General features: G+C 41.5%; 1 protein-coding gene across 1 annotated transcript in view; it reads right to left on the bottom strand.

The window, feature by feature from the left end:
- Positions 1 to 460: 460 nt before the first annotated feature.
- Positions 461 to 16,903, bottom strand: part of LOC108441121 (tripartite motif-containing protein 67) — a 68,026-nt gene continuing 51,583 nt past the window's right edge. The window contains exons 6-10 of the mRNA XM_017720464.2: positions 16,053 to 16,210; positions 14,335 to 14,473; positions 11,790 to 12,093; positions 7,309 to 7,471; positions 461 to 2,531 (exon numbers count right to left, since the gene is read on the bottom strand). Of these exons, the coding sequence (XP_017575953.1) occupies positions 2,487 to 2,531; positions 7,309 to 7,471; positions 11,790 to 12,093; positions 14,335 to 14,473; positions 16,053 to 16,210 (809 nt within the window). The 3' untranslated portion in view covers positions 461 to 2,486. The remainder of the gene's footprint in view (positions 2,532 to 7,308; positions 7,472 to 11,789; positions 12,094 to 14,334; positions 14,474 to 16,052; positions 16,211 to 16,903) is intronic.

Raw genomic sequence — 16,903 nt, 5'->3', positions numbered from 1 at the left:
CAAAATGACTCTATTTACACTCACCGGCCACTTTATTAGGTACACACTAGTAAAAGGTTGGACCCCTTTTGCCTTCAGAACTGCCTTAATTCTTCATGCCCTACTTTCAACAAGGTGTTGGAAACGTTCCTCAGAGATTTTGGTTGGTTGTTTGAGTTCCTGTTGCCTTTCTATCACCTGGAACCAGTCTGCCCATTCTCCTCTGACCTCTCACATCAACAAGGCATTTTCGTCCACACAACTGACCGCTCACTGGATATTTCCTCTTTTTCGGACCGTTCTCTGTAAACCCTAGAGATGGTTGTGTGTGAAAATCCCAGCAGATCAGCAGTTTCTGAAATACTCAGACCAGCCCGTCTGGCACCAACAACCACGCCACGTTCAAAGCCCCTTAAATCCCCTTTCTCCCCCGTTCTGATGCTCGGTCTGCACTTCAGCAAGTCGTCTTGACCACCTCTACATGCCTAAATGCACTGAGCTGCGGCCGTGTGATTGGCTGATTAGCTATTTGTGTTAACAAGCAACTGTACCTAATAAAGTGGCCAGTGAGTGTATATCTTAAGCAGATATATTTTTTTCCCAACGATCAATGGAATTCCTCTTGAACATGATTTCTCTTGCCAATACCTCATGTTTTGCAGTGCAGGGTAAGTTTTCCAGACACAGATAGAGCCCAGTACTCAACTAAAGGGAATTTTCACCAGAGAAGCTCCACTGGCAGTGTAAAGATGTCTAATCTGTGTCTGGACCACCGGCCAACTGAGGATTCCTTAAACCTGAGATTTTGTGTAACATTAAAAAAAGTTGTACCTTAGCAAGGAAAGCATCTTAAATGCTGGGAATAAGTCTAATAACTCTCATTATGAGCTTACAGCACTTTTTAATTAATCAACCAGTTTAAGCAATTATGATCTGCCAGTGCAGTGAGATCATTTTACTTCAGAAGATCACTCTAAATGTCATTGGACATCGTATAAGAAAAGATATCACTGCTGTCAGAACAAAACCTTGTATCCCCAAAAATGTAACTTTACAGGAGAAGGAAAAAACATACTTTACTTTTAATGTAAGTCAATGGAACCAGACGTCTTTCCAAGTCATTTTAGGTCATTTCTTTTGCACAATTCACTATGAAATTTACACACAATGTAAATATCAAAGGGCATTTTTCAAATTATGTAAATAACTGAAAAGTGACAAAAATGGAGATACGAGGTTTCGTTCCAAGCACCACTATTCTGTCTAATACAACAATGTTGTAATGTGAAATATCAGATATGTTCCCTACATTTAAAGATTCTTTCGCTTGCCAACATACTGTTTTTGAAGTGAATGTAGTGCAGTAACCTTGTCGTACTCTGTCGAGACTGCTGTTGAAGGTCCGTTCAACCTGTTTGTCCAAACTTCAGCCACTGAAAGTGGGACCTTTAGGACACCCTGAGTCAGGTGACTGTAAATCATTCTCAAAGACAGCAGCATCAAGAGAACAAGGACACACAGTGTCACTGATGTGAAGCACCAAAAGCTACTTGAGTGCTGACAGCGACTCGACTGTACAGCAAAAACAGACTTTTAAGGGTTAAAGTCTAACGATCCTAGATAGGAGATAGTAGAGAACAAAGGAGCAGATGTGAAATAGTCGTTTAGCTGCAAGTTTTTCTACTTTTGGGTCTAAATTTCAGTGTTTTAATCACCACAGAAGGACTGCACTGCAAAAAAAAGGTACCTTTTTATGTGAAATGAACTCAAATTTAGTCAATATATCTAATTTTACCCATTTTGAGATGGTTGTGCACTTATTATAAGATCTATTTAGCTTATTTCTAGATATTATTTACTTGTTTTAGGTAATTTTATCTGGCTGGTTTCAAGCACATTTCTTAAAACAAGCACAATTATCTGCCAATGTTGTGAGATATTTTGCTTAATAAAATGACTAAAAACAAGTAAACAGACCTTAGAAATAATCTTCAATTAAGCTTACAACTAGCTTAACATAGGAAATATTAGATTTATTGACTATATTTAAGATAATTTTACTTGACAAGATACCATTTCTTGCAGTGTGTGCATTTGCAACGCATTAGCTGGACGTTGCATTTGCGCTTGTGTACTTGCGCCGAGCTTCTGGCCTAAAAGTTGTTTCGCATTGTTTGTTCTGATTTTCTGAGCAGGGTTTGATCATAAACTGTGCTAAAATTAGCTGAGCATTAAGCTCTAAGGTTGGAAGTTTGGAAAAACAGGTGAAACTCTCCTTCACTCCCAATGGGCTCGCTGTGGCTAGCTGACTGTAAACACAGAGCTCTGATTGTGTACACCGAGATGCGCTTAAAACTGTGGAAAAAGAAACCGATTAAGATAAATAATTCATATATTTTTTCCAAAGTCCTCTTTGATCTCCCACCGAGCAGTGGCTTGCTTTGCGAGGAGGAAGAGTCAGCCACATGACCCTGAAGTCAAAGATCGTCCACACAGGTCAGAGGTCGTCACTTGATGTTCTTTGGCACTTCTAGACCTGTTATGAGTGTCACCTGCAAAGAAAACAGAGAACATGCACTTAAACTAGGGCAGCAGGATATGGACAAGATACTAGTACTGCAATTATACGGCTATATGGTGTGGTTGTATATATAAAATAAATATGTGTATATATATATATATATATATATATATATATATATATATATATATATATATATATGTATATATACGCTCACTGGCCACTTTATTAGGTAAAATATATAAAAATAAAAAGTAAAAATGCATTGAGTTGCGGCCATGTGATTTCCTGATTAGCTATATATATATATATATATATATATATATATATATATATATAGCTGCTGTTGGAACAAAACCTTGTATCTGCAAAATGAGAACTTTACAGGAGAAGGGAACGACAAAAATGAAAATATGAGGTTTAATATATATATATATATATATATATATATACATTTTATTAAATTAACAATATACTGTGCAGCCCTGACATCTTGGTAGGTTTTTTATGCTAGCTTTGGAAATTCGCTGGGCGGAGTAGGCACAAACTTCAAAGGCCATAAATCTTTGCCACAGGAAAAGGCGTGGCTAACACAGCAAGGCTGAAGTGATGGAGTGATGGATGTTTTGAATAAATGAGGATGTTTATTTACTCGCGCTGTTAAAAACGAATGGGTCAATAAAGCAATAAGCCACTTGAGGCCATACATCACTGTGATGTATACATCACACTTTTTTTCATGAAATAATTTAAGTTATTAATAATAATATTTGACATAAACAAGTATTCCCGCAGGAAATGTAGTTAAGGAGTACGTTCATTTGTCCATTGCTGTATTTTGTGGCCATTTCATGATTTTTTTTTACTTTTTCTCATATAACAACGAACATATAATAATGCAACAGTGTTTAATGCAAAGACCTTTGGTTTATAAGTACTTTTTGGTCCCCAAATAACCACCACAGGTCTAGCACCAATCCAGCACACCCCTCTTCTCAAACTGAGGCTGAATCTCAAATGGTGCCCTGCTCCCTACACAGTGCACTACATACGAATTTAAATACTAGCTTCTGCGCCACAACAGTGCACAATACAGCAAAAAAAAAAAATTTAATTAGTTTTTAAAAATTAATCTGGGATTCAGCCACATCCACACTTGACAAATAGCTCACTATTTGGCTGTAGAAGCTAGAATTGGAAAACCTCCCTAGCTAACACACTATTTAGGGAATATGTGAGGCATTTCAGACTCAGCCTGGGTTTGACGTGACTTCTAACAGAAACATGGACATCGTGTAAGCCATCAAGCCATTCATCAATACATTCTTTAGACTTTAGGATTGCTGTTTTACCGTTAATCATATCTCAAGTACTTTATTTCAAGCCTATGATATTAATCATGGAGTTGCTTAGTCTGTTGGCTTTTAGAAAGTTAGCTAACTGACCAGCCTAGTTCTAGTTAAGAACATAAGTGGTCAGCCCCTCAGTTTAAGCAAAAAACGGGTTCTTACTTCATCCATATACTCGGTGGTCCATGCAAACGGCATTAGAGTCAAATAGTATTCCATTAACAGCACAAGGTTTTTTTGTAATAATACAGTTCAGTTGTTCCGAGGTGGTCATAGGTGTGGGTATATCATGTATTTTTACCACGACTTCAAATGCAGCTCAGCCAATCAGACTTTAGGACCAGAACTCTCCGTATTATAACAATCTGTTAACACATTATTAACATCACACATTTTTAAAATAGGTTAACACATTGCAAGCTGAAATCCAGCTGCAGCGCACTGTAGGCTGCTAGAAGAGAATCCATGAATGTAGCCCTCTCGTTCAAATACAGATTCTAAAAGGCTTTAAAAGTGAAACCTTCAGGACACAGTGCTGGACAGTGCTCACTGGAGACCTACAGATTAATTAACAAGCAGCAAACTGACAAAAGCAACAGCAAAGTGGAGCTCCAGTTCCCCTCAAGAGCCTCCACTGTAAGAACATTCCACCAGCTGTGTGAGCAAGAAGCCACAATCACAGACTTTATGTGAGATAAATGTAGTATATACACTCAGTGTGCTGGAGGTTAGGGAACCAGCCTTGCAACCAGAAGGTTGATCCCCTGAGCCGACAGTAAAGGACTGAGGTGCCCTTGAGCAAGACACCTAACCCTCAGCTGCTCCTCAGGCGGTGAGGATAGGGCTGCCCACCGCTCCAGGCAAGTGTGCTCACTGCCCCCTAGTGTGTGTGCTTTCACTGCATGGATGGGTTAGATTGCGGAGGCGAAATTTCCCCATTTGTGGGACTAATAAGGGTCTCTTAATGAAGCTTATTTTGTCCATTTAAATGACTATAACAAAACACACTGCTTTTAAATAGAACAAAATGAGTACAGCAGTACATTTAGTACACTAAGCAATTCATTATTTTAAACGTATGCCTACCAATCATATGATCATGGCACACAGCCTCCCCCAACATTCGTAAGTGCCTCAGTAATACGACACAGTAGAATAAACTGTTGGTCCTCAGGGGTCAGATGGACGATGCTGGAGTGGAACAGCCATTTCAGCCCCCATTAAACGGACCACTGCTCTGAGCTGTGTGTAATACAGCCATGTACAGACAACAGATCATGTTCTCTCCCCAGGGAAAATGTAAGGTCAAATCTATGCTACTGTTTATTTGGTGGTCTTCTGTTTACATAGGACCAGAGCCGGGTGATCCAGGTCCAGAAAGTAAAAACCCACTCCAGGAATTTGTTCCAGCTACCTGAACACCTTTGCTTCAAGTTTCAGCAAACTAGGAAGCCAGACAAAAGAAAAAAAAATCTGATTTATGTCAGCATATGTGCAAAAACAAGCATCCATCCATCCATCCATCCATTTTCTAAGCCGCTTCTCCGTCAGGGTCGCGGGGCAAAAACAAGCATATAAAATGTTATTGATATTGATGCAAGGCAGCAATTCTCCGAGCACCAAAAGCTGTTTAAGTGTTCATAGCACCCCCTTGTGGAGAATATTTAACCTGACAAACATGAGTGAGTGAGTGAGTGAGTAATACATAAAAAACCTACCTAATTATTTTACATTAGCTCTTCACTGAACTGTACAATCCCTCCAAATTCACGTCACAGCAGAACTGACCATAACTGCCTGACTTTTGCTCCACATAGTTCATATTTTTTTCTTTTTATATTAGTATGTAAACACTGCTAAAGTTTCACAATGAAACCACACAGTCCAAGGATGGGAACTAATCTTCAAAAAGCAGCCTGCTTTGAAGTCACTGTTTTTGTGATGTCATAAAAAACAAAATATTTACAAATGTCTGCCTATTCATGGAAGCTGGAAGGAGTGTTTTAATATAGGGCAATTAGAGATCAATTAGAAAAGAGATCATTTATATGCATATGCCTTAAAGACACAGTAACGAAAGCAGCCTGTTTAACTCTAAGGGATAAAGAAAGGGGTCATGTGAAAAATGAATTATAAATGCATAAACCACACAAATATTATAAGTAAGCCTAATGGGGAGAAAATGAAATGCGCTAAAAATGGACCCTTTAAGGTTCTGTATACTGCTACCTGCGGTCGAGTTTACAATCTATTCATGTTCAGTAGAAAACCTGGTCAAATGACATGTTCTGTTGTTTTTTTAGATGAAAGTAAGTGACATTTTCTGCAGAGAAAAACTTAAATATGACATTTTTAGTGCACAGATTCTATTTACTTGCTCAGTTTAACACACTGGGCAAAAATAAATAATAAAATGTACCTGAACTTTTACACAGGCCACGTTTCTGTCCAACTATTTTCCCTCAATTCGGCAAATAAACAGCAAATGAGCCTTAAAATGTGCAGTGTGTTCTCTTGTAGAGGATGTGGTCATTTATTTGGGTCATTCTCTATTGGAAGTGGGAAACCATGTCACAGATGTTTGTTTTAATAATAAAACTCACAGCTCCAATAGTCGACGTGTGCGTTTACACAGTCGCGATTATATAACACTTTAACTTTATGATTTCTCCGATTTTTCATAGTCGCTCTGCATCTGTAAAACAGCTCGTCACAAAACCAGCATTTGAGAAACCATTTTAATATAAAACAGTATTTTTAAGAGGCTTAACTTCAGAATTTCTTTAAAACGGAGTCATGTTTACTTTTTATATCATTCACGTTACTATATTTCAAAAAATGTGTTTTATTTTTGAAAAAATCATTTATCATAGAGATCTTGGTCACTGGTGTTATCAGGACTCTTATATTACATTCGAACATGGTAAACCGCTTCTCATCAGAGAGGAAGCATCTCAAGGCCTGAGCAGGCGAGTCACACCTGCTCCCTATATTTCATCAATTTATTAATACTTTTGTTTAGCAGGCAGAACGCAACCTCGATGTGTCACTGGTGTTGTGTGCTTTAATGACTGAATAATACATATTTTGCCAAAATAATGCCAAATATATCATTTTATTAGTGATTTTAAACAAGGTCACCTGTCCACCAATCAGACAGCCAGCTTACAAAATCCTCAGTTTTAGCCAGAATGTCACTGGAGTCACCGTCACTGGTGCTACACCATATTCATACGACACCAGTGACTGTAAAAGATGTTTGGAATTAAGCTCTCATTTTTGCATATATGATAACAGGAGATGTTAATGGATATTTTAGGATTATTTCGTTTTGGGAATTTTTTTTCCCATCCACCTGAATGGAGAATGATGCCGTTTGACCACAGCTGTTCAAACTTTTCGGCCAACTTCTGCGGCCTGAGGGAGTACAGGGTGTGATGTTCTGGCCCTTGTGCTGACCTGCACGTTGCGGTTGAGGCTGACTGCGGGCATGAACACCCCCTCCAGGTTCTCGAAGGCCACAGGGCCGTGCTGCTCTTTGTTGATGAAGAACGTGAGCGTGTGCTTGGTCAGGTCCAGCAGAACGCCCACAGTAGAACCCTTCGTTATTCCTCCCTCAGCTCTGAATGGAGAGACAGAAGAAACAGAGATGAATACGATGTAAATAAGATGCTCACAGGCAGGCCTGTGTCTGAACCTCTGTCTACAAGGTGACACCATCAAAGCAGCAAGTTCCTCTGAAGCTCCAAGTGTTCTGAAAGTAGAGGCTGACGGTGTGAAAATGACTGTTATTTTTAACCCCCCGAGAAGGTGATGACAATTAAATCTGACCCAGTTTTCGTGTCTCAAACGAAGAAACTTTTCCATTTTTGTTTCTTTCTTTAGCACAAAGAGTGAAGAAGCAATAACCTTTCAAAACTCAGCATCTCAGTAATGGAACAGTCAGAAAAGCGTTTGGAAGCTTTTCTCCTGACAAAAACCGATACACGCACTCACTGGTCACTTTTTTCGGGTCCACCTACCTTGTATCTACACTCAGGTCAGAGACCACCCTTCATTTATTTCCAGAGGTGGACGAAGTACACAAATCATGTACTTGAGTTAAAGTCGAGACCCCCAAGGTCAAATATTACTCCAGTAAAAGTAGAAGTTCCTCCCTTTAGACCTCCACTTGAGTAAAAGTACTAAAGTATTTACCTTCAAATGTACTTAAGTATAAAGTAAAAGTACTAAAAGAGTAATTCTGGCTCTGATCTGGTCCTGTTATCATTTTCATAACCAGACTGGCTTCATGAAATCATTTCAGGTGAAAGTCCTCCAGCGTCTCTCTTGGTAAACCAGTCTTTTAATAGAACGTCATTAATTAGTGACGCTGACGTCTATTAAAATGATCAGAAGCACAAAACACTGAAGGTAAGCAGTTTCCATCAGGGAGAACCGAGTGGCTCTGAAATCACTTTTTACACACAAGCAAAGTTTCAGTTTCAGATTTATTTACAACTTAGTTCCAAGTTTAAGTTGAATAAAAACTGGCTTTAAACTCAGGATCACAGATGAGCTCCTTTACTATGTTTATCTGTAGGCGTCTGTTCATAAACATAAACCAGCCCAAACTCATTTACTATAAAATGAAATGGTGTTTGTAGAAATTCAGAAAAAAGCCGCGTCAGTCTCGACTGCATATGTGGACATATTTCTATATTGAGCTCTATTTACACAAAGTTAGGTTAGTTCATCATTTATGTTGAACAGACTCTCCCAAAGTTTTACGCTGCTGCGCTGACGTTGAACCGCGTGCTGCACTTGACCAACAGGTCAAAACCAGCTCTAAACAAAGTGACCGCTGGGCCCTGATTGGTGCTCTGGCTTTGCGCTTCTTTCATTTTGACATGTGACGTTTTTATACACACAGAAACCAAAAGGAACGACAGATTTCTCAAAATGTAGGAGGAAAAAGTCGGATATTAGTACAGTACAGATACATGAAAAAACTACTTAAGTACAGAAACTAATTACATTTACTCAGTTACTGTCCACCACTGTATATGTCTTTGTCAGTCATTATTTCCAGAACTCTAAAGTTCAGTTTTAGAAGTTGGTTGCATTTTTTTGCTTCATACAATCCAAATGATCCCAAACACATTCAGTGGTGTTGAAGGCTGGACTCTGGGGTGGACAGTCCAACGTGAACAGAAGTCGCTTCTTTGTTTGATCTGCAAATGTTGATGTTCTCCTCCCTCTCAAAGATGAAAGCTTTACGTGCTGTTTATCTGGAGGGGACAGTTCTGGTGGTCTATCAGGTCTTGCAGGTGGTTGTTAGGAGTTGTTTTGAGTGGCCTTTTTAGATGAAATAAACACTCCGCAGACTCTCAGTAACATCGACATATCAGCGATGTAGCAGCGGTGAATGCATTCACCAGATTATCAAGAGAATTTATAATCTGCTGAATTCAGGTGTTTAAAACTTTATTTGGTGTCCAAGTTCATATCTGTGGATGTTTAACCTGAAAAGACCTGAAGAGGTTTAATTCAGACCATCTCAACATCCTCAGCAGGCTGTTATAAGTACACTGACACCATCATGTACCTGAAGATTAAATGGACTAAGGCCAGGCTGAGAGTTAGGATTAGGTTTTGGGTTGAGGTCAAGGTTAAGCTTTGTATTAGGGCCAGGGTTAGAATTAGCTTTTGAGTTGAGGTTAAGGTTAGGGTTCAGATTAGGGCCAGGCTGATGGTTAGGATTAAGTTTTGGGTTGGGGTTAAGGTTAGGCTTAGGATTAGGACCAGGGTTAGGGTTACGATTAGGGCCAGGCTGATGGTTAGGATTAGGTTTTGGATTGTGGTTAAGGTTAGAGTTAGGATTAGGACCAGGGTTAGTGTTAGGATTAAGGCCAGGGTGAGGGTTAGAATTAGCTTTTGAGTTGAGGTTAAATTTAGGGTTCAGATTAGGGCCAGAGTGAGGGTTAGGATTAGGTTTTGGATTGAGGTTAAGGTTAAGGTTAGGATTAGAGCCAGGGTAAGGATTAGGATTAGCCTTTGGGTTGAGGTTAAGGTTAGGGTTCAGATTAGGGCCAGGGTGAGGGTTAAGATTAGGCTTTGGGTTGAGGTTTTAAGGTTAGGGTTCAGATTAGGGCCAGAGTGAGGGTTAGGATTAGGTTTTGGATTGAGGTTAAGGTTAAGGTTAGGATTAGAGCCAGGGTAAGGATTAGGATTAGGCTTTGGGTTGAGGTTAAGGTTAGGGTTCAGATTAGGGCCAGGGTGAGGGTTAAGATTAGGCTTTGGGTTGAGGTTTTAAGGTTAGGGTTCAGATTAGGGCCAGATCTGATCTTCTCAGAAATATCTCCTGAAAGTAACTTGTCTGAAAACCGTGTGGTCTCTGCTCTTTATTGTAGGTGCACTTGGTTGGTGAAGTTCTACAATTACAGACTGAAGTCCATCTGTTTCTCTGCTTTTAGCCTCCTTTACCCCATTCTTTGGTGGTCAGGACCCCTGACAGTGTGATGATTCATCAGATACATCTAAATAAGCTTCAGCATATGGCAAGAAAAAGTTATATAATCATGGTAGCAAGAGAGGCAGAACATCAGTCTATTTCAGTCTATCCTATGACTTCCAAGCATCTTTGTGCATGACTTCCAGTCACTTTGTAGGTTACTGCAAAGTGACTCAGCAAACTATCATCAAGGCTTCAGCCACAGCGTTACTGTTAGTTGTTCCCCAGAGCCGTGAACGCCTCCAACGCAGCACGCAGGAAGAATTCAGACTAGCACGTTAGCATGCTAGCGCACGTCCTTGCTGGTCACCTACAGACGGCCCATCTCCTCGAGTGGACCGACACAGAAATCCAGTATTAGCCGTCACCTAAGAGTGTGTCCACAATAAGGAGTGAAGGAAACTGAGCAGCAGCCTAACTACAATAAAATAAATGTCCTTAAAAATGACCTTAACTGAATAACTGGGAAAAAATGTTCTTCAAAGGTTCTTAAGTAAAAAAAATGGTTCTACATAGAGCCACCAACACTTTGTGGGATTAAAGAGTTTCTAGCATCATGAAAGGGTTCTTCAGACTGATGGAAAATGTGCATGAATGCGCTATAGATGATTCTACATAGAACCACGAACACTCCAAGAACCCTCTGCAGGATTAAAGAGTTCCTAGCATCATGAAAGGGTTCTTCAGACTGATGGAAAATGTGCATGAATGCGCTATAGATGATTCTACATAGAGCCTTATTGAAAAGGGTTCTATTTAGCACCCAAAGGGGTTCTTCTATTGTTACAAACTTGACATCGAACCAACATAAGAACGCTTTAGACCTCTTTTCAAAAAAGCGCTCTATACAGAACCATCTACAGCACATTCTCCATCATTAAAGAAATCCCTTTCATGATGCAAAGAACTCTTCATTCATGCAAAGGGTTCTTTAAGAGTTCATGGTTCAAGAACCCTTTGCATGATTTGAATGTGCTATAGATGGCTCTATATAGCACCCAAAATGGTTCTACTATTACAAGCTTGACATCGTAAAAGTAGAAGAACCCTTTTGGGTGCTAAACAGAACCATTTCAAAAGGGTTCTATAAAGAACCATCAACAGCACATTCTCCATCAATCTGACAAACCTGTTAATGATGCAAGGAACCATTCAATAATGCAAAAGGTTCTTTGGGAGTTCATGGTTCTATATATTGACTGAAGAACCCTTGAAGAATCATATTTTTTAATACAGAGTCTACATGATTATGTTATCTTGGCTACACAATAGGCATTGGTGTAAATGTGCATAACCAGAGATATTAGGGGTCCAGTGAGGAGGTTAGGAGGCCCAGTGTGACTGACCATTAGTGTTAGCGCCCATTTAACTTCAAAAATCCCTCAAAATGTTTGACCCATTGTTGTGTTTTATCCTCCAGGGTTTAAGGCACCTAAGCCAGCCTCACCTGTTGGTGTGGGAGTTGTTGTGCATGAACCAGGAGCGGTTGTTGTCCACATACATGGCCCAGGCCTTATCGTCCTTGCCCAGCATCACGTCTTTCAGCGTGTTAATGCGCGCCACGCCGAACGCCGGGTCGGGATGGTTGTCGTAGCGATCTACGCTAAGCTCCCAGTAATGCACGCCTTTGGAGAAGGCGGCGGTCCCGAGCACCACCCGATCGTCGTAGCTGTTGCAGCTCACAGTCTGGTTCTCGTTGGAAAGGACGATGTCCCTGTGGGCGGAGGTAGGGTCAAAGGTGAACCAGGCGACTGTGAAAGAGAAAGAAAAGAACAAAAGGCAGTGTTAAGTTAGGCTCAGATGACTTGAGCTCTACAAGATCTTGCAGGATCCGCTAAGATCTCACTGTGAGTGATCAGCATTACGACTCCGTCTCCGTGAGAGCGAGCCGATACTCTGGACTGGTTGTTTTATTCTTCAAAAACTCAAGGGAAGGGCTCCCGAGTGGCACAACCGTCTAAGCGTTGGCTCCGTCATCAGGAGATCGTGAGTTTGATCCGTGGTGATGCTACAGGGTGGGTAGGATGGCCCCCCTTCTCCCCCATCACTCAGCGCGATACCAGTCAGCGCAGGGGTCTGTTAGCTGACGTAACAGATCTGGCGGTTGGCGCTTTCCTTAGAGCGCGTTCAGACGTCCCGTGAGCGCCAGTTCAAAAAGAAGCGGTGGCTGGTTTCGCAGGTCTCGGAGGAAGCCTGTGCTGCCTTCACCCTGCTAACGCTGCTAGTCCAAACTAGTGGGTGGAATTAGAGACGATTAAATATCTATATAAAAATTTAAGATCAAGGCAAATGAGTACATTTGCATACAGGATGAGTATTCAAAGCTGCCACTTCCGTTGAGCTAATAAACAATCAGGCTAACACTACCAACCAACGCTGGATGAGGACTCGTCTTCGTCTTTTAGTAAAAGACCTTGTGTAGAAGACGACTAGCTGAAATTAAATAACCTTATCTTATACAACAGAGACGTCCTCGGCAGCGCGCTCAGATTAAGGCACTTCGGCTTTTCTGATGGCTGAAAAACGTAAAGAGCACTGCACGGCCTCTTTGTCTAAGGGGTTAACGCAGGGAGGCCCTGGGTGTGTGTTTCCCTGCTGCTTAACAAACAAAAACACCAACAAAATGAAAAAATAACAGAGCCGGTTTATGGGGAACCTGGCCACTTCATATTTTCTCCAATTATACAATAAAACTTAACAGCATTTTTCAGTTTTTCTACAGTAAAACGGTTTTGGGCAGCAAGATGCTAGAATTACTGCTACTGAGCCCTGATTGGTTAGTTTAACTGCTACCGACTACCCAATGACTGGTAAGCATTACATGGGAAACTGAATGTTTGGTTAGCATTTCAACTACTGAGTGACTGGTTGGGATTACTGCTATTGAGTTCTGATTGGTTGGGATTACTGCTTTTGAGTTCTGATTGGTTGGGATTACTGCTATTGAATGCTGATTGGTTGGGATTATTGCTGTTGAGTGCTGATTGGTTAGCACTACTGCTACTGAGTTCTGATTGGTTGAGATTACTGCAGTTGAGTGCTGATTGGTTGGGATTACTGCTGTTGAGCACTGACTGGTTGGTGAACTACATACGGTACAGTTATATGTATTATGCTGTTGTGTGTTGACAAAACGAGTACATTATTTCTATGACAGCGATATAGTACAGTAGGATTTTGCACAAAAGCTTCACAGGGACCGATTCATTTTGGACTCTGTTAGTGTCTGACAAACACAGAAGACATCACTGAGTGTCAATTCTACTCATTAGAAATTCTCTGAAAACTGCGCCTGGAGCTCCCATTAAAATTACAGTTCCCATTGTGCTGAAACAATTGAGCCTCCCACATCTGTCCCACTGGAAACAATGAGACAAAGCCTGGGTTCACAAACAAGGCATCCAAAGTGAACCCCTCTAACAATGAACAGTGACAAAGCGTGAAGTATTCCTGCGTTTGCTTATCCAGACTGAAAATCAGATTTTTTTTACATCATTTTGCTTATGTGTCAAAATAAATATGATTGAGACTTGAGAAATCACGTTATTAAAGGAGAAGCATTGATTAAAATGCAGAAATCACGCTTTTTTGTGCAAACAAAGGGTTAATAAGTATAAAATCTGGGGTTCGGAAGCTACGATTTGTTTAATCGATATATATTTTGACTTCCACTTAAAAGTTAAAGATCCTCAGCCTCCCAGCAGGTCTTTACACAGCAGACGCTTTAGGCTCAGCGGGACGGAGGAGACCGGATGAGAGGAGTTTCATCCTCAGACGCAGATTAAAGCCTGCCCTGCTGAGCAGGGGGTCCTTTACTTTCGTGATCTGTGAGGTGGACCCCACAGAGAGAGAATGAGGGGAGAGACAGAGAGAGAGAGATGCAGAGGAGGGAGGTTTAGGAAGATGTGAGAGAGACGCAGCAAGCAACGAAAAAAAGAGTTCAGAGAAAAGGAGAGAGAGAGTGAAAAAACGGGCGAGAGACAGTCACTAACCATCAGAAGTCTTTAAGACCACGGTCTTGCTGTAAGCGCCGACTCCGATGGAGTTGTACGCTTTGACGCGAGCGTTATAGGAGCTGTTGAAGTGGAGACCATCCACAGTGCACACTGTCTCCTTCCCTACATACACCTCCTGAAAGAGAGAGAGAGAGATAGAAAGAGAAGAAGGAAGGACAGAAAAAGGGAAGGATTTACAGAAAGAGAGGGAGAGAGAGAGAGTTAGAGGCATGGATGGGGTGGGAGAGAACATTTTTAGAGCGAGAGAGAGTTAAGAAGTTATGAAGTGAGAGAGTGAGAGTGAGAGAGCAAGAGAGAGACAGAGAAGAAGTGAGTGAAAGAAGACGGGGTTGGAGAGAGAGTTAGGGACAGAAGAAAGAGAGGGTGAGAGAGTTAGAGTGAGACAGAGAGAGAGAGAGAGAGGGGGTCCGGGGGGGGGGGGGGGGGGGGGTGGCGTAAACATCTGGCGTGATCTAAAGGAACGCGGCACGTTTGTCATTAATTATAAACGCGGAGATGAGCTGAAACGTTCTGAACTGTAAAACATCAGAGAATCTTCTGCACCGAGAGTTTCAGAGACTAACAGAGCCTGTGTGTTTAACTCCAGCTCTGTTTCAATATCAGCTCATTAACCCCCAGAAAGCACTGCTGCACGCCTCACAAGCGTAGTATAATAAAGCAATAAGCCCTTTGAGGCCGCGAGTTACTGCGATTTTATCACGAGGAAGGGCGTTCTTAGGCATGACATGAAGCAAAGTGCCTGAAGCTCCCTCAACACACAACATAAAATATGATAAAACACCTTTTTTCAAAAAAAATAATACGTTATTATTAATAAAAATCAACATAAACAAGTATTTCATCAAGAAATGCAGTTCCTCTAGAGTTCAGTATCATTGCTAAGCAACCACAGGCCACTGAATGAGGAGAACGCTCGGTTGGCAATCGCTGCAAACTGCAACCCTTTCATGAATTCTTCAGCTTTTTCTTATATGATAATGAACACATGACAACACAGCACTGTTTAATGACAAAACCTCCACTTTATAAGTACTTTTTGGTCACCAAATCACCACCACGAGGCTTATTTAGCACCAATCCAGCAGCGCCCCTTTCTCACCCTGGGGCTGAATCTCAAACAGCTCCCTGCTCCCTACAGAGTGCACTACTTAGGAGTTTAAATACTGGATCCTGCAACCCAGAGGAGCAAAATACAGCTAAGAAATAGTCATTTGGGACGCGCTACTTTCATAGCTAGCACACTATTCAGGGAGCATGGAGCCGTTTGGGATTCAGCCTTGGCTTGACGCTACTTCTGACTGAAACACGAACATTTGAAGAGCGTAATCTATAAGTGACATGTTTAGACTTTCATACTGATGTTTTACTGTAAATAATACCGTACATACTTTATTTCAAGCCTGTGATGTTAATGATGGAGCTGTTTAGGCTGTTGGCTCTGTTAGGCAGCTGACCAGCCAGGTTCTAGTTAAGAACATAAGTCGCCAGCCCCTCAGTTTAAACACAAAGCGGGTTCTTACTTTATCAATACCCTCGGTGGTCCATGCGAACAGCATGGGAGTCGAAGATCGATCCATAAACAGCAGTAATACGGAGCTGCTTCGAACGCGGCTCAGCCAATCAGATATTAAGACCGGTTTTGGTTCAATTTGTTCACTTCAATTTGCGCTAGGAGTAAACCCAGAGACCCGTACCCGATACTGTCCACCGTTTCCATCGTCCAGCTCCAGGACGTAGCCCTCCACAGGCAGGGCCTGGACTGCAGTTATCCTCCAGGCCAGCGTGACGCTGTTGTTGCGTGTGCAGCATTTCTCCAGCTGCAGCAGAGGCGCTGGGGGGACCATGGGGGTCTCTGTCGAAAGACAGAATGATTTCACACAGCACGGCATGGCGTGGCAGGGTCAGTGAGAGGCAGAAGAGAGACAAATTCGTGCTGGAGGGGTAAGAGAGGGTGGTGAGAGTGCAATAACATGCATGGGGCAAGAACTGGCTCTGCTGTGCTGATCTGCAGTCAGCTATGCAGGTCCTGTTTAATCTTTAAAGGGGAAGTCCACCGATTTTTCAAAATATCTGCATGAGCAAATTGTTAAGATGTGATGTGATGGTACATAGAACGTTCTGTTCTGCCTATTTCTGTTTATCCCTACATGGTCCTGTCTGTCACACCTGCCACTTGTCATGTATAGGCTGGGGCTAAGCTTGGCATCAGTCCAGCCTGTATAATTACGTCCGTCCACTGGTGGCCTAATGTCTGGTTTCTGCATGAAAGAAATAAAACTGCAGTCCCCCAGACAAAAGGCTCTCAACAATTACAGGCTTACTGAGCACCAGGCATCACATCTCTGCACTCATTACTTTACACTGCCACTCTGTTTATGCATCTATACATATTGCATGATGCACTACCACCTGTTTATACATGCGCATACTGCACAACTACCACCATATGTCTTCGTTTACAGTGTTTGGTCACTCCGTTCATTCACTCGACATGACATGCAGCACTGCACTGTCACCTGCATTATATTTATACGATTTTACTTAC

The sequence above is a fragment of the Pygocentrus nattereri genome, chromosome 4 (genome assembly GCF_015220715.1).
Source record: "Pygocentrus nattereri isolate fPygNat1 chromosome 4, fPygNat1.pri, whole genome shotgun sequence".
Lineage (NCBI taxonomy): Eukaryota > Metazoa > Chordata > Actinopteri > Characiformes > Serrasalmidae > Pygocentrus > Pygocentrus nattereri.
Note: the sequence above shows the minus strand (reverse complement) of the source record. Positions and strands in the feature narration are given on the sequence as shown.